Genomic DNA, 27,946 nt, shown 5'->3' with positions numbered 1-27,946 from the left:
ATCATATCAAAGAAGTAGCTAATCCAGATCAGATAGCACCATAGCGAGTAAAGGAAAATCCATTAAAATATCTCACTAAACGAGTTAGGCATATTTATATTATTCCTTGTATGACACCAATGATGGATCAACTTGACCCACAATCCTTTGGAGTAGCCAAGCTCCATTATTTGCAAACTGTCATAAACCAAACCTAATCATAACATTTCATTTGTAACCATTTTAAATGTAGACAGGTGTAAGGGTCACCTTCTTTTGACACTCGTGCACAAAATAATAGCTTATTTCTCTCTCTATGATAAGCACCCCCTTCTCCCGAACTCAAAGAAAGATGTTTTGCTTTGTAGAATTCTCTCAGCTGTCTATTAAAAATGTTGAAAATGGTTTCTTTCAACCAAAGGATTATCTACCAAATATTTGTAATGTAATGTAAATTGGATTTATAACATGCCACCTATAAAATAAACAGCATCAAGCCACAGGTATATCTAACATTAGGTCCAAGTTACTCTGGTTACTCTGTACCCACATTCCAGAAGAAGGACCTCTGAAGTAGTAAGGTCTTAGGCCGATGCAGTTGTCAACTTCTCTTTGTAAGACTGGAGATTAGTGGGTGAACTATGGCCAGCTCTTCCTTGAGAACACTCAATACATATTTAAATATAGGCATTGCGCGACTAGCTGATCCAATCTATCTGATATTTTGTTATAGTGTTTGGTGTTGTCTTTATCAACATATTACACTATATAGCATGAAGTACAATCACAAAGTATTATCCTATGAATTCATTTTTAAAATGTTGAACAGTCTATCTACCAAAATAAAATCTTTTTGTGTCTCTCTGCCTGTCTATCCATTAATCTCCCTATTTATTATGTAGGTATTATCTGTCCATCTGTCTATCTATCTGTCTACCAGTCTGCCCATCTCTTCTTCCCATACAGCGAAGGTCGCAGAGTATAATGGCGAATGGGAACTCTGAGGAAGAGGATTCCTGTTTCATCGTCTGGTGGCATTGTGGCAAGATTTGCCTCCGTGCCTCTAATTGTGCTTACCTCACTGTGCAACCTGTTGGGCTAATCGTCACCTGTTCTACACAGCCAGGTAAGTAAACAGCAATTACCTCTTGCGCAATCACACTAATTCGCATCATGTTATCTTACTGCATATCTCTCAGCATAGCCATTCTGACTGAAGTATAATTCCAATATTTGCCTTATCCATTATGGAATTTAGCAGTAAGGAAATAGGAACTAGAGTATATATGGACTAATTGCACAAAACAGATAGCATGTTGTTTATCTGTCTTAGTGTACTAGTAAGGGAAGGCTTTGTGAAAAAACTACATATGTGTCATGCCTGCGCCATGGGCGCTCACATTGGCAACCATCATGGACTATTTGTTATTCATTTATCTTCAGAATACTTTTGGAATAACCCCTATTCACACTTTGGTACTTAATTCCCATTTGCGTGACTTTGGTGCCTTCTTATATAACTCAACTAACTACATGTACCACAATGCACCTTGCTACAGCTATCAATTCCTGGCCATTCCCATTTGTCAGCATTGGAACCACATTCCCCAGAAGCCCTAGGGATCAGTGCTGCTTCCACCATCTCAGGACCAGAGAGGGAGGAGGCAGATTGTATTCAGGTGTGCTGCTCCAGGTGCTGCCAATTAGCCTGCCTCAGTACAGGACAGGGCGGTATTTAAGCAGCTGCCTGCAGGAGCTCAGTCTCTTGCATCAAGAGTCCTCCCAGCCTCTTTTTGCCTTTTGTCTCGAATTTGTATGCTGTTCCTGCTGCTGCATTTTCCTGCTTTTGTTCCAGTGCTCTTTCTGGGCTTCCTGCCTTGCAGCCTGCTACCCCCTGCTGCCTACAGCCCTAGCCTTTTGGGCTCCCTGCCTCACAGCCCTGCTCCTCTGGGCTTGCAGCCTGCTACACCCTGCTGCCTACAGCCCTAGCCTTTTGGGCTCTCTGCCTCACAGCCCTGCTCCTCTGGCCTTCCTGCCTTGCAGCCTGTTACACCCTGCTGCCTACAGCCCTAGCCTTTTGGGCTCCCTGCCTCACAGCCCTGCTCCTCTGGCCTTCCTGCCTTGCAGCCTGTTACACCCTGCTGCCTACAGCCATAGCCTTCCGGGCTCCCTGCCTCGCTGCTCTGCTCCTCTGAGCTTGCTCCTTGCTGCTCTGCTCCGTTGGGCTCCCTGCCTTGCAGCCTGCTACTCTCTTCTGCTTTCAGCCCTGACCCTCGGGTCTCTCTGCCTCTACGCCCTGTTCCTTTGGGTTCGCTCCTTGCTGCCCTACTCCTCTGGGCTCTCTGTCTGCCGCCTCCTACAGCTCTCAGTCCTGCTCCTCTGGACTCTCTACCTAGCAGCCTACTACAGTCCTCTGCAATCCACTACAGTTTTTCTGTACCTTGTACCATTTGGTACTGCAGCCCTGCTTCCTTCCTGGCTGCTGCTCCCTTGCTCTCTTCCTTGTTTGCAACCGCTTGTTCTTGATCCATGTCCTTCTCTTCCTTGACTCCTCTGTCCTCCCCTTTAGTTTACCCATTTCTATTGTACTGTTTCTTCCTTCATTCCCTTTTCCTAGATTTCTCTTAGACTTCCTTGTCCCTGGTTATTTCTGTTCTTGTCTCTCTTGTGTCTTATGTTGATCCTTTGTACAGAGCTTGACTGTTGGTTTCCGGCAGGCAACCTTTGCCGCTTCCCTTGTCGCGTTTTCTGTTTAACAGACACCCACAGCTGTTGTTCCCAGCCATGAGCAGACAGAGTGGGCCTCTGTAATAGTTATCCGTGCAGAAGGCTGGAGTTTCCAAGGGTCTGTGGAACACTCTTTTTCCATATCTGCATACACCCCAAGAGGGAATCCAGTTTGTTTGTATCTTTGTATTTCCTGCCCCTTTCTGTTCACAGCTACAGTTGCCTACTTTTCTTTCTTGATGAGTTTCCTGCTGTGTGTGTACTTATCTGTCACCTTACATCAACACAGCCACCCAAACCCTACCTGGGGGCCCTGTGCCACTCTTGACAGAGTGCCATCCTTGACAATATTGGACTGTTTCTGCAATGGGATACAAATTACCTCAATATCTTTTATCCCCACCCATTCTCACTTGAAACCCTTCTTCAAGAATCTTTTTTTACTAGATCAAGGCGCAAGAAAACCTTCAGAGAGGAATGCAGCAACTAGGCTAATAAGCATCTGTTTAACCCATATAAAATATGTCTACTATTGGCTGACAGCCACAGCAAAGGGTTTTGATTATGCCATTTACTGTGAGCTTCTGCTTGGAATTACTGAAGCTGAGATGTGGTGGTTCATCAGGCAAAATAAGGAAACCAGCAGCCTCTCTTTGCACTATGTTGCACTATGTTTCAGAGGCTGCATTTGGGGGGGGGGTTGATGTCTAAAATATATGGATCGACTACTAACTCAATGAGGATAACAATTCAGCCAGGTTTTAAGAATGATCAAAAAAGGCCCTTTATGAAACGTTTTCTCATGTATATTTACTGTGTCTATCTTGTAAAACTGTCTATAATTTACCATTCAGTGGCTCAACGAGATGTACTCTAGACATGATAATGGGAAATGTTACTTTTCTACCACACATTACAGAAAATTGTTTTTCTAGTTTATTGCACATGCCATAAGAGTGAACCTGCCTTGACTAATGAAATTGACTTTAATCCTGATGGATAGCTCACTAGTAAGGAACTGGATTCTAACATGGGAGTAGCATGCACTTCAAAAGTTCAAATCCTGTGGCAGGGCTGAGTCGGCCTTTCGTCCTTCTGAGGTTGATAACTCTTGTGCCATTTAGGGCCAGGAGGATATGTAAGGGACAAAACGTGTGTCTTGGCAGCAAGGCAATGCAGAGCATCACAGGCTCGAATGCCAACCCTGTGCTTAGATACTGGTCTCTGGTATTAGAGCATTGTAAAAGATTAATTAATTAAAGTGTGCAATGCTAATACCTGTTGTTACAGCACTTAGAAACGGGAGGAGCCCAGAATTAAGAGCTATATAAGCACTGTGGCGATTCACAGGATCTCGTCACTTCTTCAGCGGGAGAGACTCCCCTCTTGGGGATAAGGACTCCTGTTACGTGATGGAACTCCCTACCCTTGAGACCATGCAACCCCTAAGGTCTTTAGAAAACCGACAAGTGAGCACTACTGTTTGTTACTGCAATGTTCCCTCTTTACCTTGTTTAAAATTTGAATCCACCAAGACGAGGAAGTAAGCAAGGAACATACAAAGTAATAGTAAGTCATCTCCTAAAAGTACTGAGAGGAAGAAGATTGAAGGAGTTATGCAAAGTAATCCCTTTACAGCTCTAGACAGTACTGGGAAGAAGTGGCCCCGAAGAGGCATGGAGAAGTTCTTTATGGACACAAAGGAAAGACTGTAGTGCTCTGCTGAGGATGGTTTCATGTCTTTATACCAACATATTTTATATTGAATGAACATATCTCAAATATTTTATATGGAAAAATGTTATAGTGAATGCACTTTTTTTTGGGTCGCTGGGTCCCCCAAAACCCGTCCCCCCCCCGCTAAAAACCCACGCCAACCATTTCCCGAAGATATTTAATCCTTTACCCCACCCCTAAATACATTCACTATAAAATGTTTCAATATAAAATATTTGATATATGTTCATTCTATATAAAAGATTTGATGTAAATACTGTATACCGCTGGGGATGACCCAGCTACAGGACATAAAAAGCAAGGAAGGACTCCTTGTAGGAGGAAACCGGCATGAAGCCTGTCAGCCCCGGCAAGTTCAAACCTGGGAACGAAGAAGTCTGAAGAAGTCCTCAGTCGAGAGGACGCCGTGAAAAGGTCAGAGGAAATCTCCAAAGCCAGAGGGAGGCCTGACCTGAGCAGAAGCTGGAGAAAGGGCAACGATGGTATGACCTCAGGGAGGTGGACCCTGTGGTCCTTCAACAGCGCTGATACCGAGAGGCTGGAGAACCTGTGGATCCGCAGCAGCATAGCGGGGAGCAAAGAGAGAGTTGAGGCGAACAGCTGAAGGGAACTAGCAAACCCAACACTCCAGGAAGAACCAGCAACGTGGCCACAGCAAATGGAAGGTAAAAGGAGCTACAGTAGCCCCGGTAGGGGATTGGGGAAGGACGAAGAGTGCATTGGGAGTAATCTCCCTCGGCACAGTAACAGTGTTAAAAACATCACAAGTGAAGAGTGCATCGGGAGTAATCTCCCTCGTCACAGTACAAAGCTAAAGACACCACAAGATAGGAGTGAATCGTGGGTAATCTCCATTGTCACAGTAACAGTGCCAAAATGACCAAGAGTGAGACGGGCATCAAGAGTAATCTTCCTCATCAGAATAATTGAAAAAAGAACTCAAAAGTGAAGAGTGCCTTTGGAGTAATCTCCCTCATCACCAGTGGCGGCTGGACACTAGGGGTGCTAAGGGCTCAGCCCCACCAACATTCCACCACTCCCCATCTTTTCCATGAGTGACATTAAAATTGTGTCATTCATGGACATGGTGGCTGCACTGTACATTGGGGAACGCGCCAATGAACCATCTCAATTGCACATGCGTCAGGCTGTTGAGCTTGGGTGAGGGATAGAAAGTCAAGAAGCTGGCTCAAACTGAGCCCTGGTGGTGTTAAAGAAATTCCCCCAAGACTTACTTTGCCCTTGACCCCACCTCCTGTCCTGTCCCTCATACAGACTGGGGTGGGGTCAGAATTTGCAGATCCCTCACCCCAGTCTGTGCAAGAGACTGAAGAGGGGCTGGTGAGTTGATGACACACAGTGATGTCACCAGCTGATGGAGGGGTCAGGCCTTCAGTATAGAGAGTCGACCCTCCTCCCTTAGCTCTAGTGAATCTCGCTTTGCTGCCAGAGGACGGCCCACCCCACCCACGTGGAGGAACTCAGAAAACGATACCAAAGCAGCACTGTGCATGTGCACACATCGTGAAATGAGTCCACTTACTCCCCTGGAGCAGAGCAGCAGAGGCCTGTCTGGCAGAACATGTGGGACTGAACTGGCTAGCTCCCTGCTGCTACACTGGAGGAGTCGCACCATGATGAATCCCTATTGATTTGCTACGCTGTTATTTTGGGGTAAGTTAAGTATAAATTAAAATGTTACATTTATTTGCTTAAGTGCTGTTCCTTCCTACCTCAGACACTTTTTAAAAATCATTTCCGCTTCCCTGGCCTTCCCTCTTATTTTGTTTATCTTCAATAATTCAATTCTCCCGTGTCCACAGACCCTGCCTGACCTGACTGACTGCTTTCTTCTATGGAGAGGGTTTGATGAGTCCGTTCTGAAGGTTTTCTTCCAAGTATTCTTTCAAGGCCTTCTTTTCGGGAACCGTCAGAGAGAACATTCAACCAAAAGGCACTAAGGCATCCTGTGTCAGTTCAATGGCGCAATCCTCAGGACGGTGAGCGAGTAGCTCTTATGGGTTATTTTCCAAAAAGATCTTGCTGAACTTCTGATACTGTATGGGCATACAGTGCACTCCGGCTATTTGGGACCAGTCTCCATATAGCGTGTCAAGGAAGAACACAATGTTCAGAACAAAAGTAGAGAGTGTTCTCGGTCCAGTCACTGTGAGGGCTGTGTGTTCTCAACCAAGGTATGCCCAATATCACCGGGAAATGATCATCTCGAATGAGATCAAAACAAAGAGTTTTTCTGTGGTCGAACATAAAAAGGTACCAAAGTATGAGTTATGGGTCCAGAACTAAGAGGTTTGCCATCCACCACTTCGACTGCTTGATTCTCAGTGCGCACTTGTAGAGGAATGCGTTCTTTCTTAGCCCAGACTACGCCCATGAAATTACCAGCTGCTCCACTGTCTTAAGGTAAACAATGGATGGCAACCAACTCTCGCAGTCAATGAAGGGAAAACCAAACTCTTGATATTGGGTTCCCACCAGAAGATAAAACAACTGAATGTTCAATATAAAAAATTCAAAATTAATAATACCTATATTGAGGTTTTAAACCATGTAAAAACCCTGAGATTTTCATGGATTTGCATCGCTACTTTAAGAGACATGTATCCTACCTGAAATCCACCTGTGCTTTTTACTCGAATCTAATCTGGCAATTTCACCCTTACCTCACTGAGCAAAACCTTGCCTTGATTGCTGGGGCTATAATAAACTCAAAGTTAGACTACTGCAATAGTCTCCTGATGGGCACGTCCAAGAGCAACATTAAACAATTGCAAACTATACAAAACGGAGCAGTCAGAGCAGTTGCTGGACTTTGGCGACGTGATAAAGTCACAGCAGCCAGGAGAAAGTTCCATTGGCTCCCGGTCCAACAAAGGATCAAATTTAAGGGTACTGCTTTGGTCTATAAATATCTAGCTGGCTGTGCCCCCAAACTATCTAGCCAACAAATGAATGAAGGCGCCTGTCAGAAGAGATATTCACTCAAATGGCAAACAGGATTTACACCAACCTCACCAAATTCTCAAACGCGTTGATGGCACAAACTTTGCCTTTTGGACTCCTATGATTTGGAATTCACTGCCCCAGATGGTCAAGAATAGTGCATCTCTTACTGTGTTCAGAAAACAACTCAAGACCTACCTGTTTGATGAGGGAGATAACTAGCCAGATGCATAACTATCATGATACTTATTAGCATCAATATGTTGTTTTGTGTTCCCCTTATTTGTCTCTGTGAGCACTCTGAGGCCTTTGGGTGATTTTGCACTATATAAAAACAACAATAGATACATAGAAAGCTTCAATAGATCTTCCTATCACCTGCAGGTGTAAACGAAAGACCATTAAGTGATTATCAGGCTGAGCGGTACTGGTGTAGGTGGAAAACAAGGGACCTTGCTAGCTTCCCTGACCGGAGGTCCGCTCTAAGGCCGGGGTCGCTCGTTTCCTGATCTCTTCGGATGTACTTCAGGGCACTGTCTCAGTAGTTGACTTCCTGATCCGCAATACATGCAGAGACCAAGGTCTCTCCTTCGTCGCCTTTCTGCTGATAACTGTTCCAGAGCAGATCCGATCTGCATAGGTTCCTCTTTTGGGGCTTCGCCTGAAACTTTCTTTATTGATTGGTTCACGTCACAAGACATTCAACAATACAGTATCAACTTGTGGTACAACAATGAGGTCTAGTACAGGTAAGGTATCAAGCTATAAGCAACCGGGCTCCCTCCAAAAGTGTGCAGTGGCAGGGGGTGGGGAGCAACGTTAGTCGTGGGGTACATTCTGGCCTATTGGTTTTTGTAGAAGTTATGCCTGGTTATAGTCCTTTGCCCATGGAGCGGGTATTAGCTCACCTACTTCCAAATCTGAGCCCTGAGACATGGGATAGGACACAAAGGGGCCCCAAATGTCCTTGTGCCTAGTCTGCTGGCTGCACAATAGTCTGTATTCTTTGTCGGCATCACTAAGCCATATGTAATCCCTAAGCCAAGTATGTACCCCAGGGGGCGGGGGTGCACCATTCCATCTCATTAAAATACACCTCCTCGCCATTATCATACATGATGTCATCAATTTCCAGTTGTGTTTAGAGTCCCTGGCAACCAGCCAAAAATGCAGCACATACTTCACATGGTATTGCTCTCCCCAGCATATCAGAAACAGCCCCATACCCCCTCCCAGAACTGCAGCAGTTTGGGACACATCCACAACATATGAATAAAATCAGCAGATTCAGTGTTGCATCTTGGGCAGTTGCTCGCCCTTGTGCAGTTAATCAAACGGAGGCAGGCTGGAGCCAGGTACGCCTTGTGTAGGGTTTTGAACAAGATCAGTTGCAGTCGTGTATTAAATGCCCCACTGTGCGTACACTCACAGATCATTGCCCATTGTTTATCTGTGAAGGGGTTTCCTGCATCCTTCTCCCATTGACACCTGCACTTAAAGGTTTCCCTGGGGGGTGTAATAAGCCCATAGAGTGTAGAGACCACCCGCCACGCAGCTGGGGAGCCAACCAGGTATTGCATCAGGTTCAGTGTCGTCGCAATGTTTGGGAACGACAGGGACCATGTTTTAAATGCTGCCTACATTCTAAGGTATTGTAGTGTGCAATGGAGCCCCCCTCCCATATTCACAGGGAATTGCTCTTGTGATACAAATGTTCCCCCAGGGTATAAGTCAGCCATGCATTCAATCCCCACCCCCTTACACTCTTGTAGTACAGCTTCATCACATGCTGGTGGGAGGCACTCTCCTTTCCATATCTGAAGGCCCAGATCAAATGGGATATCGATCCGTAGTCATTTCAGTGCCCGGTTCCATGCATGAATCATGCAGGCAACAGAGTATAATTTACATTTGTCCGCCACCTTCTGCGATATCGGGACCCCCTGCAATGTAAAGGGGTTCGCCGAGCATCTCTCAATGCGTACGTGGGGCTGCCGCCCTCCAGTAGGATGCAAAGTGTAGCTGCGCAGCAAGGAAGTACAACTCCCCACACACCCACACTCCCAAGGGAGGACCAGGGTGTCCCAGCTTACTCGCGGGGCCTGCGGGTCCCATGCCAGCCTTATCAGCTGGGCCCTCAGCTAGGCAAAGTACCCAACACCCTGCCACGCAGGGATATTTTGGAAAATGTAAAGGAGTTTGGGGACTATCACCATTTTGGCAATCGCTATCTGGCCCAGCGTCGAGAGTGGGAGTTTACACCGCCCATCAACCATGGATCTCAGAACACTCAGATGCTTAATGTGATAGTCCTCCAGCAGCGTCCTGGCATTGCGGCTCACCCACACCCCAAGGTACATGACCGACTTTTGCTCCCATCTATAACCTCCCCATGTCAGCCGGTTTAGTCATACTCTCATTCAGTTGGAATAAGATGGATTTGGCCCAGTTTATTATATGACCAGATGCCCACCCAAACTCTGCTATCTCCTGCGAGAGCGGTCCTAGGTTAGTCACAGGGTCTTTAAGATACAGGATAGCGTCATCCGCATATAGTGACACCAACTCCCTAGTGCCACCGACCGCCAGTCCCCTTGCAAGGTGTCATTTACGCAGCCGGGCCACCATTGGTTCTATCGCCAACGCAAAGAGCAGTGGCAACATTGGGCAGCCCTGTCTAGTTCCACGGCCTAGAAGGAAGGTCCTGGACCGTTTACTGTCCAGACCGATTTGTGCATTTGCTGCAGCCGACAACAAGCGCACCGCCGATAAGAAATACTCTGGGATGCCTACCTGCCGCAAGACCTCAAACAGCTAGCCCACTCAACGGAGTCAAACGCTTTCCTTAGGGTCTATCTGGGCAAGGATAGCAAAGAGTCTATGCAGGTTCAAAGAGGTCGATCTCCCCGGTATAAAGCCTGATTGGTCTGCATGGACTATGGTTGAGACATACGGAAGCAACCAGTCCGCCAGCACTTTAGCAAAGATTTTTGTATCTAGATTCAGCAGGGAGATGGGGTGATACAAAGAGCACTCCAAAGGGTCCTTCTCTGGCTTAAGTATCAGAGTAATCACTGCCTCCCGCATAGTCGAGGGGAGTTGACCTACCTTCATCGCCTCCTCCCAGACAGACAGCAAGTGCTAAGTTACCTCAGGGCCTAGCTCCTCATAGAACTCGGCCGTGATTCCATCTGTACCAGGTGCCTTAGTCGAAGGGAGGGCACATATAGCGAGCAGGATATTGTTGTGTGTAATAGGCTTTTGAAGAACTTCAGCTGCCTCGCATTGCAGTGCAGGCAGAGACACCTCTCACACTTATTGCACCAGCTCAGCAGTTGGAATTTTCCTCCTAGACATGGATATAAGCTTATAATATTCGGAAGAAGATGTCTAGGATAGCGTCTGGTTTTACGACCACCTCGCTGATTTCGTTTCTCACAGCGGCGATGACCGTGGCCCCCCTTTCGTGTCTAATTGTTATGACAGGTTCTTATGCATTTATACTTGAAAGGATACACTGTCAAATTGTCAGTTAATCTTCAGTTGCTTTATTCAGATTCTTCAGTTACATCACATGTAGTCAGGTTCATCAGGAGATTAGGAGGTATTCACAAGGCACTCACCATCCAGGCTCACATAACCCAACTACCTAGGGTGGAACTGTATTCAGACCCAAACGTTCCAGGCTTACAGCAAACATTCCACATGTGACATCACGGCCTATATACCTCATCCAGGCAGGATGAATACACAGGAAGAATAGCCAATCACAACACTAATCATTGCTGCAAGCTGCCTGCTCGGTCTACCCTCCTCTCCGTATCGACAAGCTATTTCCGGACGTGCTACGTATTTAACCTCTCGGTCTGCCAAGATGTTAAAGCAATCCAGTGCATCCCTGAGGCCAGTCCTGCAGGCAGCGTCCTCCCCACCTCATTCCTGCTCTCATAACGCTTGATTTCCAGCTTAGTCTCACAAAGTTGTCTACGTGTTGTCTTCAGCATTCCCAGCTCCAGTGATAGACATCCTCCCCGCAGTACCACCTTGAATCCCTCCCACGTGGAACTCATCTTAGGGACCGTTCCTAAATTCTCCTGGAAGCATAGCTTGATTAGGCTAAGCACTTCACTCTTGAATACTATGTCAAGCAGGGCTGCCGATTTGAACCTCCAGAAGGGAAGGGGGATTGTCTTATCACCTGGATCCAATGACCAGAGGACAGGTGAGTGGTCGGATCGTGTTCTGGGGAGGAGAGTACAGTCTATCGTCCTGCGTATAAGGGGCAGGCTCGCTAACATATAGTCTATACGCGAAGAGGTGTTGTGGACCTTTGAGTGAAACGTATATACTCTGCCCTACGGCCGGAGCAGCCACCACACATCTCCTAGCTCCAACTCTGCCATACATCTCTGCACCGTCCACGCTGCTCTAGATCGCAGGCGAGAACCCCCTGCTGTTCTGTCTTTCTCTGAGTCTAGAGAAAGGTTGAGGTCCCCCTCCCATATAATATTGGTGTATAAGTATTTGTGGCATTTGGATAGCAGGGATAGCAGGGACTCAAAGAATGAAGGTTCATCCACGTTCGGACCATAAATGTTGACAAACGTCATCAATGTGGAACCCCAACACCCCGAGACAATCACACAGCACCCTGCTGGGTCAATTACTGTTTCCTTAGTGCAAAAAGTTACTTGTGTATAAATATCATGGCCCCTGCCGAGTACGTGTAGTAGGATGCGTAATATTTGCACTCCCCCCAGGACCTCCCAACTCCCTCATTACCCCTACCGACTAGGTGAGTTTCTTGTAAGAGGATATGATATGATGATATGATATGGCATTTATAACGCGCCTATACACAAGTGTTTCAAGGCGCAACGAGGCGGGGGGAACAAGGGGAGACAGACAACGATCCTACTAGGCCAGGTGTCATTCAGATCGTGCAAGTGCAGGGTGGGGGGGAAGGGAAAAGTGCAAGGGGGAAAGGGGGAGGAGAAATGCAGTACAGGTTTAGTAGAAAAAGAAAAAAATAAGGGCCAGCTGGTGGCAAGTGCAAGATAAGTGCAGACAAGTGCTGGGAGGAGGGGCTGTAGGGATACAGAGACAGTCCCACAGTGCAGGGGTTGCCAGGTAGGCAGTGCAGGGGAGAGTGGCAGGGCCACGGACCGGGGTAGGTGAGTGGCCCTGATGCAGATTTAGTGCAGTTTCAGTAATATTAACAGGGGAGAGGGGAGAGAAAGCTGAGGCAAAGAGGAAGGTTTTGAGGTGCTTCCGGAACTGGAGATAGATCTCTTCAAGTTTCAGGGAGGCAGGAAGGCTGTTCCAGAGGGAGGCCCCTGCAGCGGAGAGAGATCTACCCCCAACTTGTTGCTTGGAGAAGCGGCTGACCCTGAGGGAGTTGGTGGTGGATGAGCGAAGAGCTCGAGAAGGAAGATATTTAGGAAGAGAGAGTTGAAGGTATTTTGGCCCGAGGCACCAGAAGGCCTTGTGGACAATGCAGAGGGTTTTGTACTTAATCCTTGCAGCCACTGGGAGCCAGTGTAGCGATTTCAGTCCTGGAGAGATACGGTCCCTGGGCTTGAGGCCAAGGACAAGTCTCGCAGTCCTGTTCAGGATGAGTTGCAAAGGGCAGAGAGTAGAGGCAGGCAGATTCAGATAGAGGCTGTTACAGTAGTCCAGCTTTGAGAGAACCAGGGCTCTAGAGACAGTGAGCTTCTGGGGGAAGGAGAGGAAAGGAAGGATACCTCTGAGGAGGTGAAGCTGGTAGTGTGACTTCTTAGAGACATCAGATATGTGATGAGAGAAAGAGAGTGTGGAGTCAAATATGACCCGAAGGTTTTTAGCCTTCAAGGTAGGAGCAGGAAGAGGGCCAAGAGAGGCCGGCCAGAGAGCTGCAGGGAAGGAGGGATTGGGTGTGCCTGAGTAGAATCTCAGTCTTACTGGCATTAGGCCAGAGGTCATTGGCGGCACACCATTCCTGGATAGCAGAAAGACAGTCAGAGATGAGGGAAGGAGAAGAGGAAGCCGAGGGTAGCCTTAAAATGAGCTGGGTATCATCCGCATAGCACTGAAAATTGGCGCAGAGAGCAGCGATGCGGTGGGCAAGAAGTGCCAAGTACTGGTTGAACAGCCAGGGAGAGAGGTTAGATCCCTGGGGGACACCACAGGTAGAGAAAAAGATGTCAGAGAGGAAGGACCCCAGTTGGACCTGGGAGGGTCGATTGGAGAGGAAAGAGGACCGCCACGCCAGATCCTGACCAGTGATACCCAGGTTATCACGGAGACGATTGAGCAGGATGGTATGGTTGACAGTATCAAAGGCAGAGGAGAGATCAAGCAAAATGAGAACACAAGGAGTGTTTGAGTCAAGGTTCGAGAGCAGGTCCTCACGGATGTTCAGGAGAGCAGTTTCCGTGCTTCTGGCAGCTCTGAAGCCAGACTGATGGTCGTGAAGACTACCAACAGATTCAGCATGGAGATTAAGCTGGGAGATGGCCAGTTTCTCCAGGAGCTTACCCAGGAAGGGAGTGATAGAGATTGGGCGATAGTTAGCCGGGCAGGAGGGGTCGGAGAAGGGTTTCTTAAGAAGGGGGTGCACAAGGGAGTGCTTGAGGGGGGATGGGAAGACTCCAGAGGCAAAGGAGTGATTGCAGAAGTCAGCCAGGGCAGGAGCCAAGGAGTCGATGTGGTCCTTGATGGTTATGGAGGAGCATGGGGGGACCTGTTTTGACAAGACTTTCATAGATCGGACTTGTCTCGAAACCTCGTCAGCAGAAAAAAGGGGAAAGGCAGAGAAGGAGGGAGGAGAGGTGGCTGCAGAAGGGCCAGAGGAAGAGCAGGGAATTGAGGGTGGGAGGTGATAGGAGGAGAGTGAGGACAGGATGTCCTGAGTTTTTGAAATGAAGTGAGAGGCCAGTGCCGTGCAGAGGGCCTGGGAGGGGACAGGAGCGGTAGAGACTGCAGCAGGGTTGGCCAGCTCCTTGCAGATTTTAAAGAGTTTGGCCGAATTATTAGATGCCGCAGAGATGCGGGCTTGGATAAGGGCTCTCTTCTTGGTGAGAACGAAGAGCCGGTATTGCCTTTGGAGTAGGCGGCAGGCCAGTTTGTCAGAGGATGCACATGAAGCACGCCATTTCCTCTCTGCCACCCTGCACTTGCATTTAAGGGTGACGAGATCCGAGTCATACCAGGAGTTACATTTGGCTTTGGGCTTCAGGCGGATTCTCATGACAGGGGCAAGGATATCAAGAGTATCAGATATAGCAGAGTGAAGTGTGGAGATGGCTGTGTCAGGGTGCGAGTCAGCCGAAGGGGGGGGGGGCGAGAAGGTGGCAGCAAAAGCCTCAACTGACATGCGCTTCATTGGTCGGATGACCGAGAAGGAGGGTGGCAGTGATGAGGGTGGCTTTGCCTGTGGGGTAGGGAAGGGGAGGTGGGAGGATAGGAGAAAGTGATCACTACAGGAGAGAGGAGTGGAGAGAGGGACAGAGAGGGGAAGGTCAGAAGAGATCAGAGCATCAAGAGTGTGCCCTGCAGACCACCTTAGCTCAGTGCCTCTCACAGTATTGGATCACCTTGCAAGATTACAAGCTGGAATGTGCGTGGGCTTAACAACCCACGCACATTTCATCTTATATTCTTGCAGCTAGCCATAATCCCTGCATTGTTTCAGACGGGCCCGCTCTGCCACCATGTACTGCATGCTGCACTACCTTGCAACAAACTGTGTACTTGAGACGTGAACTGTTTTGAAATAATAAACCCCAACATACCCCTAGCCTCCCTCCACTCCCCACTCTCTCCAGCTACCCGACAGTAACCAATATATAACCTTCCCCCACCCACACTGCCCACCTCCAAGTAGTTGTGAATAGACCCACACCCACATCATGGGCCACCACCCGGGGACGGCAGACTCAAAGGCCCGCCCACCATCGCAAGTTCGATAAGAAGATCCGTGGATCTGACGGTACAGAGAGCCACACCAAAGGACAATACAGTAGCTCCAGAGTCAAACATCCAGAGTCAGAAAGGTGTTGTGAAGGTGAGTACAACAGAAACTTACTCTGATTAGTGAAGTGAAACCCTTCTGGCAGTACACGTTGGAAAGAGTACAGAATAAACAAATAGCAGCAAAAGGACCAGGCCCCCCCCCAATGAGCTGAAATCGGGGACGTAGAAATACTCCAGCCAAGTATAATGGAAAGGAGAAAGAAAATCCAAAGCGTTTGGAGGAGGAAGCATTCCGAGGAATTGGGACAGAAAAAGAGAGAGAGGAAAATGAAGGCACATCAGAGGAGGGGAAGAGATAGAAAGTAGAGCGCTTATCCAGCGAATACAGCATCTTACCCAAAGAAGAGGTAACCAGGTTGCAACGCTTGGCGCGTACCCCGAGCAAAGTAATAAAGTAAAAACTGGTGCGCCATGTTGGGAAAGACTAGACCGCAGAGGACGCTTCAGTGTGTAACGTGGAGGGACTTCAATGGCACCGTATGCACCACCTCTTCCACAATCTCCAGGTCGGGCGAACAGTGACAATTGGTGGTATTCCTGGGTTTCTAATAAGGCCTCCCCATCAGGTTGTTGGTGTTTGCCCAAATTCACACGTTCTTTTTAAGACTTCGTTTGGTTTAATATCAGCCACTTTTGCAAGTCTGCAACAGTTCGGTATTCATAAGGTTTATTAGCTTGCCTTTGGAAAATGCGAAAGTTCAGTCTTTGTGAGATTTATTAGCTGTCCATTGGAAACTTGCAATAGTTTGGTATTCGTAAGATGTATTAGCTTGCCTTTGTAAGTTTGCAAAAGTTCAGTATTCGTGATGCCTATTAGATTGTTTTTGTACATTAAGAGCAGTTTGCTACGCATAACGTTGCTTATTCTGCACTGGAGCACCACAGAGTCACTCGCTTGGCTTAGACTCACCAGGTAAGTCACTTCCAGGTGCTCCTCCATGTGTTCGCAGGACTGCTGAAACTGTGGCTTCTCCCGACCAGGCGCACCCTCTTTCTTTGGTCGCCGCTGCTTCTGCCACACAAATTTGGAGTCTCACTGACTCCCGAGGGTCTCTGGTGCAACCCTGCTCACATTACGCCTGCTTCCTTCTGCACAATCTAGTTTGCCTGGGTAAGCATTTCTTCCCCGCGCTTCCCGCTGTGCGACCTCTGCAGTTTGGGATGATCGAGGCACATACCCTCTCAGGACTCATAACGGACCCGGCGTCTTCTGGCTCCTCTACTCCTGCCTCCCACAGCACACACGGCCTGCACTTCTCCTACTTCTCCTTCATCTGCTTTTTCTTCATTATCTGCACCATAAGGGGCCTTTTATGCCTCCCATTGTACCTCAGGCGTAGGTTATTCTCGTTAATTAGCTGACCACATCTACCTCTTTGTTCCTCCGCATCCCTCTTCCTCGTCCCGACGGTATTATGGGACTTGAAGTCCCTAATGAAAAAGCTTGTTTTCTTAGCTTTGTCAACATTGCGAACTTGATTTCCACTTTCTCCATTTAACAAAGGGATATTACAAGAGCCAGTCAAAAGCAGGTTTGAGAAGAGAAATCTTGTTCTTTGCCCTTAAAACTTCCATTATTATACAACTTCCTCTTATTAGGTTTATGGGAGCTAGGGGGATTTATACCTGCATGCATTTCTTGGGTTATAACAGGATGTTTGTTACTTTTAACACCACAAGATTCATGGCTGAATTTGTTCCCATTCAGCTGGTCTACTTGTGGAACAATAGAATTATGCTGACAACAAGCCATTACGTACGGTAGTATTGGTAGGATGTCATCTTGAAAAGAGGTTAAATAACTTTTCTCATCCCCTAGGTAACTCTCAATTTCTTGACCCTTTTCTCCACCCGGATGATTCTCCCACTGTACACCAACCCTAAGGTCAGGATCAGGAAACGTCTGCCTTTCTCTGCCCACCCAGGAGGATACTTTAGGCAGGGTTTCAGTGAGGGATCCATAGGATTCATCACATACCCTTTCCCTAAAGACCTGACCTCCCGGTCCCGGCTTTTTTCTCGCTTTCACCTTAGACCCCCCCCCGCAATTTTAGTGGTTTCACATGTTCCCCAAATCCAGACTGGGTTTCCGTAATAACCTCTTCTTGGGCCCAGAAATTATGAGGAGAGTAAGAAACAAATATATGTTCTTGTTGATCAACTTGTTTAAAGACTTTGTATTTAGTTGTGCTATTTGGAAAACCCACTCATCAAAGGGGGGCAACTCACTACCCAAGATCATAGGGGTAGGAAGGTCAGATATTTCTGCCACTAATATCAACATAGATTTTCCCAAAATAGTAACATCAAGTCTAGTCAAGGGGTGTCCCTCAGTTTGTCCGTGAATACAATTTATGAACTTTTTTCCCACACGTTCCCAGTGTGGTGGAAGAATGTTAGCTTGTACTGCTGAACCCCTGCTTCCTGTGTCTAATTGGGCCCAAATGTTTTTTCATGCCAAAACTAAAGAGAGCCGCTAACTATTTTTTTCACTAGTACCCAAGATTAAATTGGGTTTATCTTGGTACTCACTTTGGGATGGACCTGTAGGATTTATCCCTTCCTCTGAAATTTGACACTCTTCTCCACTCCATTCATCATGCAATGCATGAAAGAACTGGGAAGTATTTCTACAGACGGGATGCTTAAAACTTCTGTGTCGTAAACAACCCAAGTCCTTAGAATCATCACTCAACACACATTTTAAATCTCAAAATTCTGGAAAAGCACTATCTTCAGAACATTCAACCTTTATTGTTTGGGGTGTCTTTAGGCCTGCTGAAAGCACCTTATAATTCTCAGGAGGAGAAAAACTATCAGTGTTGGATAACCTACAGTCCTTGTTGACCATTGATTTACTCTCACAGCATTGCTGGATTTTAGCTCTTCCCTCACCATTTTCTTCAACCTCTGATTCCCCTCAACTGCTTGCTGGATCTCTGCCCAAGGGCTCAAGGTGCGGGCAAGTTCTCCCTCCCCTTACTAGGGGAAACTAATTCCAAGCAATACAGATCTCTTTTATTCCTTCCTTTTGTTTTCCTAGCCCATATCTAGTTTCAATAACCTTAAATTTAAATGGACCTGTCGAATGTTTAACTCTCTCAGGCTTCCAGGATTCCCAGGCGACATCATATATTAATTTCCCAACCCTGTCTCCTCTAAGGATATCGCATGGAGTTGTTGAAAGATTTAAAACCATCACCTTCACCATTGGAGATTAGGGGGTATATCTTGAATCTTGGTCAGGTACAATATACGCATACATATATATCTGGGAAACTCCACTTCCAACATTAAGGAAACCATCTGTTTATCCTTACTGGTGATAATATTGTGCTGAGGGAAACATAGATGATATATATTCCCTTCTATTAGTTGTCTTCTTGGGTAAATAGCTTGTCCTGAGAGTTTAAAAATGTTCAGTCTGATATTCATTTTAAGAGACCACTGATTACCGGAAATGTCTCTGTCGCCCTGTCCCCTTAATGGAAAAAGAATTAGAATCCAACTCCTGCGTAACAAGGGAGATTTCTGAACTGTGGACCTTAGCGGAAGCCTGTGTTTTAAAAAGGGAGAGCGTATGACTATACCAGTCTTCTTCTGATTCATTTTCTCTTAGATCAAAATCAGTCATATATACGTTAGATCCCCAGTTTGTATCAACTGATTCCGATCCCACACTGACACTAAATGTGAGGGAGCGGCCGAAATGTGAGGCAGACAACTTTGTAAAGAGTTTTTAACTTCTGCCATTTTATTAAATATAACAGGTTAAATGAGCACCTCACTATCCCTATCCTAATGAGGATTTCCCTGCCTAAAGTAAACTAAAAGGGAACAAAGGGATGTCTAACCCTCACACTTATATAACAATCAAAGCAAAAGGGTAAAATATGGCAACTCAATTCAACAAAGGTATACAGCATATAACATGGTTCACAGTATGATCAATGTCTCTTGTCATGGACTGGGCGAACTGCCCTTCCCAAGATCCAAACAAGGGTTTTCGCCACAGTTTCGAAGGAAAAACAAAGAAATCCGATTTGAACACAAAGTTCTGTTGTTTCAATGAAGTAACTTCTCAAAATCAAAAGGTCTCACTCCTCCTGGAATAAGAACTCTTTCATATCTTTGGCAACAACAAATGGTTTGGTCAGAATGGACTGCTTCAAGAATAACCTCAATGATAATAATAATAATAATTGTTCTTTTATAAAGCGCTTAATACTGGAGGCCAGTTACTAAGCACAAGACTAGGATTCAAACCTGTGTTGCTATGGATTGACTTGCTTCCAAGACAAATGCATTGCCCCTGAGCTATCCTCCCAGCAGAAAGGATTGTAACTTTTCCTCAACCATCTTTCCCAATTCTTCCCCAAATGTCACAACTCAATATGTTGTTTTACAATAGTACCACTCTTCAGCTCTCGCACGTTCTACTACCTGGCGTAACCTATCACCAGGTTTCTTCTGGGCATTCACCTCTTGCCCTACGGGTCTACTCACCTGCCTGTCTACTTCTTCAGAGCCAAAACAGATAAGTGCTTCAATGGTAACTTTCACAGTAGAATAACAACAACTTCAGTTGTCTTCTTTAGCGTAAATTAGTTGACAGCGTTCAGGGAATAGAAAATTCCCTTTGATCCTTTGCAGGACATCTCCACAAATTATGCTCATCTCCCTCTGGATAACCATCTCCAGAAGGGCAGCTTGTTTGCCACCTTTCTTTCCCTTCTGCATCAATACTGAAAATAATGTTCAGAATGATGTCTTTTCCTGCTTCTCTTTTGGCTTCAGCAATGTGAATCTACATCAACCACAATAATAGGTATCCCCGAACCTGAGTGGCAACCTTTACATCCTTGGGGCTTCCCAACATTCCCCTCTTGTGTTTGGCAACCTTTATTGGACTGATGTTGTGTTTCTCAAGGTCTCATGGCTTGGCTATTGGTGGTATGTCTGGGTTTCGAATAGTACCTCCCCACCAGGTTGTTGGTGTTTACCCAAACTCACAATTTTGAGTGTATTGTGTCCTCCAACGTATTCCTCATCTTAGATGTATTCCATCCAGCTTTGCTGCTGCTCTTGGGAAATTTTTTCGGCAGAGGGCGCCGTGCGTCAATGTCGAGTTGATGGTCCCTCGAAGGCCTCCGTCGAGGGCAACGTCATCGGGTGTATAAGTAGCACGTGCGGCGCCCGTTGGCCTCAGTTCCGTTTTTCCACAGTTACGTTGCTTCGGACTTTCGGCGCGCCTCGAGTTCTGTCAAGAAATATAATATAACGAGAAGTAATTATGTCCTCGTCATCGACGGCGACCCCGAGATCGGGTTTTAAGAAATGGAAGTCATGCGGCTCAAAAATGTCGATCACGGACCCGCACTGCAAGTGTTTGTGGTGTCTCGGGGAAGGCCACAACATGAAGGCCTATTCGAAGTGTCAAGCGATGACGGGGAAGGCCTTGCGAGAAAGGAGAGGAAAGCTACAGGTAGGTCGGAAGGATCGAAAAGCTTCTAGCATCGAGTCGAGACCCCATGGGGAAAAATCTCCTTGACGCGAAAGGCATTGATCTAGATCCCGAAGCGATTCTCATCGCTCGTCGTCTTCGTCGAAAAAGTCGAAGAAACGACGCCATAGGTCTCCCTCCACCTCATCGTCAGACGAGTCTCCGAAAATGAAATGCCCCACAAAACATTCGTCTACCGAAGAGTGGGAAGCATTCAGGGTCAAAATGATAGAGGTGTTTGAGAAGGCGAAGCCTCTGTCCGCGCCTTCTTCGGAAGCCGGCCCGGGAGCGTCATCGCTCCGACACTCGCGCGCCCTCGAGCCCGGGTGATTGTAAAAGGAAGGATAGGGAACCTTCCAAGACGCCTAGCGATAAACGCTCGAGTCGAGTCGACCACTCGAGGTCACCGACGACGTCCGAAACCTATCACACCTCGAAGGGGAAACCGTCGAAGGCCGCCTCGACGCCCTCGAAGCAGACCCTGTCGACGACCACTATGTCATCGACGTCGTTGACGCCTTTATCGACGTTGACGCCGAAACCCTCAGCGCCAAAGGCTCCAACCAAGCCAGGGCAGCCAGAAAAAGAAAAGGAGAAAGTTACAAAACATGTAATTTCTTCAGAGCCTGGTACTACACCTCTTCCTCCTCCTCTCCCAGAGAAGGTTTTCAAGCCTCTCCCTAGGAAGGAGTTTTTCAAATCCTTGACCTCAATTTTTCAGGAACAGGAGAGATCTGAGGAGGAAAATGTACCTTTTGGATTGGAATATGGCACCCCAAATGTCCCAGAATGCTTGATCTCAGAGGAAAGCAGAATGAGGGATTTGGTGGAGTCTTTACACAATGCAAGTGGCATTGACACCTCTCCTGAGAATGACTTTGGTAGACCAGATCCAGGAGAGCATGCCAGTCCATCTTACCGTCAGTTAATGACCAAGGTGGTAGATTACTTGGGATGGGCTAGACCACCAGCCCAATTCGTCCAGGACGATTTAACAGACATATTGGACCATGGTCCCACTGAAGACCCAGTACTACCTTTTCATGTAGCCTTATAAAACAGGGTGGCCAAAAATTGGGAAACTCCGGATTCTATTCCTCCGGTGAATAAATCTCACGCATCAAAATACCACCCAGCCAGTAGCGACCCCGGCTATCTGTCAAAACATCCAACTCCCGAGAGTTTGGTCATACAGGCAGCCACAGCTTCCAACAAACTTTCGTGTCCGTCTATCCATCCAGACAGGGACGATAAGTGTGTGGATGGTTGGGCACGGAAGGTATTTTCAGCCAGGAGCATGGCATTAAAATCTGCCAACTCCACATGCGCCTTGGCAACATTTTCGTACACTCTGTGGGAGTGCATCGCAATGGCGGCGGAGCACATACCAGAAGGGGAAGAAAGGGAAGGTTTCCTAGCCATCGTTAGAGATGGAAAGGAGGCCATGCAGGAATCCCTTCAATCTGGATTGGACACTGTGGATAGTGTAAGCAGGTCCATGGGCACTAGGCTGGTAATGCGCAGGTTTGCATGGTTACGGAAGTCGGGTTTTGCACCCGACGTACAGAACCGCCTCCTGAAAATGCCTTTTGATGGGTCTCACCTTTTTGGCAACAAGGCTGACGAGAGCCTTGAGAGGTTGCAGACCTCAAAAGCAGCAGCCAAATCTTTAGGAGCTGCTATTAGGCAACCTTAGCCTTTTCGTGCGCAAGGGCAATCATGGAGGGGACGATCCTATAGTTATTACACCTCATACGGGAAGACGAGAGGAATGGCCAGTCAAAGGGGCCAAAGAAAGGCCACTCGTGGTGGACGAGGAAAACGTGCTAAGCCAGCTCCAGCTGCAGCCTCTTTGAAATCAGCAGCTGCAACATCCTCCACAAAACCACTTTGAGGACTTGCACTACAAAACACCTGTAGGGGCAGGCTGTCGCAGCATCTGCAGGAATGGCGAGCCATTACTTCAGATGTTTGGGCTCTAGAAATAATAGCCCAAGGCTATTGCCTTCCTTTTCTAAAGCAACCTCAAAGCAATCCACCAGGAAGACACCCATTGAAACTTTCAAACCCGCTCCTACAGCAGGAAGTTCTAACCCTGCTGGAGAAAGGTGCTATAGAACCAGTACCTGCAGCGGAGAGGAACAAGGGTTGGTACTCCCCGTATTTTTTGATCCCCAAAAAGGACGGAGGACTGAGATCCATCTTGGACTTAAGAAACTTGAACAAGTTCCTCAGGAAGGACAAGTTCAAGATGGTTACCCTTTCTCAGATCCTCCGGGCCCTTCAACTCCAGGACTGGTTGGTGTCATTGGACCTCCAGGATGCTTATTTTCATGTGCCGATTCATCTCAAACACAGAAAATACCTGAGGTTCGTAGTTGGCGACTCACACTATCAGTTTCGTGTCCTGCCATTCGGGTTGACCTCCGCCCGGAGGGTCTTCACCAAGTTAATGGTAGTGGTGGGAGCGCACCTCAGGAGAGGGGGGATTCATGTCTACCCCTACCTGAACGATTGGTTGATCAGAGCGCGCTCTGCCGAGCAAGTACTGGATCATCTGAAAGTCACCTGCCACTTCCTCCACAAACTGGGCTTCTCCCTCAATTTAAAGAAGTCTCCAATGACACCTTACCAACAGCTTCAGTACATAGCAGCTGTATTAGACACATCCTTGGGAAAGAGCTTGCCTCCCAAGATGAGTGCTCAAGACATTCTTCAGATGGTTTCCAAATTCCAAAATGCCCAAAATCTCCAGGCTTACAACTTTTTAAGGTTGCTCGGCCTCATGGCATCCTGCATCTTTCTGGTGCCAGAGGCGCGCTTGAGGATAAGATCCCTTCAATGGGCCCTAAAGACTCAGTGGTCCCAGTTCTCGGGTCAAATGACGGATCTTCTTCAGATTCCGAACAAGGTCAGACAAGACCTTCTATGGTGGACCTGTGCAGAGAACATCCTAAAGGGAGAACCTTTTTGGCAACCATGGCTGGAGATCACAGTAGTGACGGACACCTCACTCCTGGGGTGGGGAGCACATGCCAACGATTTGACAATAAACGGTCGTTGGTCTCCATCGGAGTCCAAACTACATATCAACCTTTTGGAGCTGAGGGCAATCAGACTAGCGCTGAAGGCCTTCCTGCCATCTGTCAGGGGAAAGAATGTCCTGATTATGACGGACAACACAGTGGCCATGCACTTCCTAAACAAAAGAGGAGGTGTGGGGTCATTACCCCTGTGCAGAGAGGCAATGCAGATCTGGTATTGGGCGATTCAGGAAGGAATCTCTTTAACGGCAATTCATCTAGCCGGGGAAGAGAATATGACGGCAGATGCTCTGAGCAGGCAGAGCACAGTGTCCCACGAATGGGAATTGGCTCAGGAAGTCATTCAAGAGATCTTCGCCCTTTAGGGAACCCCTCAGGTAGACCTATTCGCAACCAGTACCAACCGAAAATGCAAATGGTATTGCTCAAGGGAATTTCCCCCGAGAGGAGCCCTGGGGGACGCGTTCGTGGTGGATTGGAATTTCCCACTATTGTACGCGTTCCCTCCGATTCCCGTCATTCCTCAGGTCATCAGGAGGTTGAGACGATTCGGGAACCGCATGATCCTAATTGCTCCGGATTGTGCCAGGAGAACGTGGTATCCGGACCTTCTAGATATGTCCATCTATCCTCCAGTACATCTTCCTCAGAGAGAGAACATTCTCTCTGAAATGGAAGGTCAGGTTCTCCACCCAGAGGTCAGAACACTCAACCTTCATGCTTGGTATCTGAAAGGCTGAGATACAGGGATTTGGAACCTTCCAGATGATGTTATGGAGGTGTTGCTTTCGGCAAGAAGGCCAGCAACAAAGTCTCTGTACCGTTGCCGTTGGAAAAAGTTTTGCAACTGGTGCAGGGAAAAGAATGTCGATCCTTTTCTATGTTCTATTCCGGAAGAACTATCTTTCCTTCTGACCCTAGCACATAGAGGTCTGAATAGCGGAACGATAAAAGGTTACCTTGCAGCGCTTTCCATTTTCAAGCGCTCACCGAAAGAATGCTCCTACTTCACAATTCCTTTGATAACACAATTCTTAAAAGGTCTCACTAATGTGTTTCCTCCTCACCCATTTCAAGTACCGATTTGGGATCTAAATTTAGTCTTAAAATTCTTAATGTGTGCCCCTTTTGAGCCTACGCACACATGTCCATTAAGATTATTAACATGGAAAACAGCCTTTTTAGTTGCTCTAACATCAGCAAGAAGAGTGAGCGAATTGCAGGCACTGTCTTCTGGGCCACCCTATACTGTGTTCCATAAGGACAGAGTTGTATTGAGGGTTAAACCATCATTTTTACCGAAGGTAATATCTGATTTTCATTTAAGTCAGAAAATTGTTTTACCCTCATTCTATCCTCCACCTCATCCTTCTAAGGAGGAAGAAAGATTACACAGACTGGACCCAAAAAGAGCTTTACGCTTTTACATCTCTAGACTTTCTAGGCTTAGAGTGGACAACCAGTTGTTTATAGGCTACACAGGAAGAAGTCAGTCAGTAACAAAACAGACAATTTCACGCTGGATCGTGCTTTGCATTTCAGAATGCTACAGACTAGCACAAAAAGACCCACCAGAAGGGTTAAGGGCTCATTCCACCAGAGGCATCCCCTCTTCCACAGACCTTCAGAGAGGTGTCCAGATAAGGTCCATTTGCGAAGCAGCAACTTGGTCTTCACTTCACACCTTCTCAAAATTCTATAGCCTGGATGCTTCCCAGTCTAGGGAGCTGACTTTTGCAAAAGCAGTGCTTTATTCCGCCATCTAAAGGCATTGGTGAAAAAAATCTGACCCCTCCTCCAGAGGATCTATGCAAAATACTGCTTTGGGAGCCTATCTAAGTTGAGGAATACGTTGGAGGACACAATCCACTCGAAGACAACGTTCTTTCGATTGGATGTTCCTCCAACGTATTCCTGATCGCCCTCCCAACCGACCCCTCTGTAGATTTTTTCCGGGTTATTGCCATCTCAAATCTCGCAAGGCTGATACCTGTCTGCCGGCACAATCTGCACAGTACAAGATCAAAGATACAAAAGAGGGGAAAATACGGAACTGAGGCCAACGGGCACCGCGCGTGGTACTTATACACCCGATGACGTCGCCCTTGACGGAGGCCTTCGAGGGACCATCGACTCGACGACATCGACGCACGGCGCCCTCTCCCGAAAAAATTTCCAAAGAGCAGCAGCAAAGCTGGATGGAATACATCTAAGATGAGGAATACGTTGGAGGAACATCCAATCGAAAGAACGTTACCAGTTGGTAAGTAACTTGTTCTTTCGAAGGGATTGTGTCCTCCGACGTATTCCTTATCTTTGATAATTCGTCTCCAGCTTGCTGGCCTCGGAAATGTTTTCTCTGTAGAGGGAGCTGCGCGTCGGCGTCCGCCGAGTTGATGTCCCTCGAAAGCCACCGTATCAGCGCCGACGTCACCATGCCCATAAATAGCCACGCGCAGCATCCGTTGCTCAGTTCCGTTTTTCCGCGCTTCTTGGGGCCTCGGAATATTGTTGCTCCGTTCGGTCAGATAAACCTCTTATATTTCCTCGATAAAACCAACTCGTTCTCGATGGCTTCTTCATCCGAACCGACGACTCCGCGGTCCGGCTTAAAAAAATGTCGAGACTGTGGAAAGAAAATGTCGATAACGGATCCTCACAGGATCTGTTTGTGGTGCTTGGGAGTCGAGCACCATTGTTCGGAGTGTGAGGACTGCATGTCCATGACGGTGAAAGCCTTGAAGGAGCGCAAGGGGAAGCTCGAGAGAGGTAAGTCAGTCAAAACCTCCTCGAAAGTTTCTTCGGCCGAGTCGAGGCATTCGTCTCCTCGCCGTCGAAAGCATTCCCATTCTAGGTCTCGAAGTAGCTCCCACCACTCGTCGAGATCTAGACACTCAAAGAAGAGACGTCGAAGATCCCCTTCCTCGTCATCTTCTGTTTCCCCAGAAAGGGTCTCCTGCCCCACAAAACACAGCTCTCAGGCTGAGTGGGAGGAATTCAGGAAGAAAATGCTAAGCGTCTTCGAGAAAGCGGCCTCGACCCCCTCGAAGACAGCTGAGGGTGATACCCTGGGTGAAAAACCCAAAAAATCGAAATGCCGCGAGCCGTTGCACCCGGCGAAAAAGTCCACCCGAGAGCGCCACGGGTCATCGGGTAGGAAGGCACCATCTTCGACCCCGTCGTCGAAGATCCCTTTGACGCATGGATCGGCGCCATCGACGCCGTTGTCGAGGGGTTCTTCGACGCATCGGTCAATCGAATTGACGCCATCGTCGACGCCGACATCGACGCCGATAAAAGAGAAAACCACGGCTACTTCACAGCCAACAGTTATACCCAGAGCCTCCAGCACGACGCTGAGAACGTCGTCGACATCCTCGAGTAGGATCCCGATCCTCTCGAGTTCCTCGAGGCCTCTTCCAGTTTTCTCGACGCCTTTCTCGGCGCCTTCAAAGCCTTTCACATCGGCGTCGACGACATCGACGTTTTCTCGCCCAATAATGACAAGTTTGGCTCCCCCTGCTTTAGAAATCGGTTTTACACCATTTCCGAGGTCAGAGTACCCCAGATTATCTTCAATCTATGAAGAAGGGGACGATTCTAACCAAGAAAGACCCTTCAGGTTGCAGAGGACCAAAAAACCTGTTTCAGAGGATTTTACCTCTGAGGAAAGAAGGTTGAAAGACCTACAGGAATCATTTTTTCTTTTTTTTGTCTTCGGTTCATTTAGGAAAAAAATGTTTACAGTTATTTCTTTAAAGTAGAAAAACACATTATAAAATTAGTTAAAAAAAAAAATACAAAAAACATGAGAAAGTTGAACATTTACATTCACATATATACATTGCACAACTTAAGACTTAATACTTAATGCAACATCCTACGAACGTACCAAACAATTTCTAAGCTATCTCATGTAAAATCGATACTCATAATAATTACAGAATAGATGGAACATAATATATATGGTCATTAGCAC

At 47.2% G+C, this 27,946-nt stretch overlaps 1 protein-coding gene across 1 annotated transcript in view; it reads left to right on the top strand.

Moving 5' to 3' along the window:
* The window catches only part of FSCN3 (fascin actin-bundling protein 3), a 476,374-nt gene that overhangs the window by 130,131 nt on the left and 318,297 nt on the right, over window positions 1-27,946 (top strand). The window contains exon 4 of the mRNA XM_069629566.1: window positions 946-1,105. Coding sequence (XP_069485667.1) covers window positions 946-1,105 — 160 coding nt within the window. The remainder of the gene's footprint in view (window positions 1-945; window positions 1,106-27,946) is intronic.

This window comes from Ambystoma mexicanum, chromosome 12 (assembly GCF_040938575.1).
Source record: "Ambystoma mexicanum isolate Mex_15411 chromosome 12, UKY_AmexF1_1, whole genome shotgun sequence".
Taxonomy (NCBI): Eukaryota; Metazoa; Chordata; class Amphibia; order Caudata; family Ambystomatidae; genus Ambystoma; species Ambystoma mexicanum.
The sequence above is the reverse complement of the archived record's forward strand: the minus strand, read 5'-3'. Positions and strand labels throughout refer to the sequence as shown.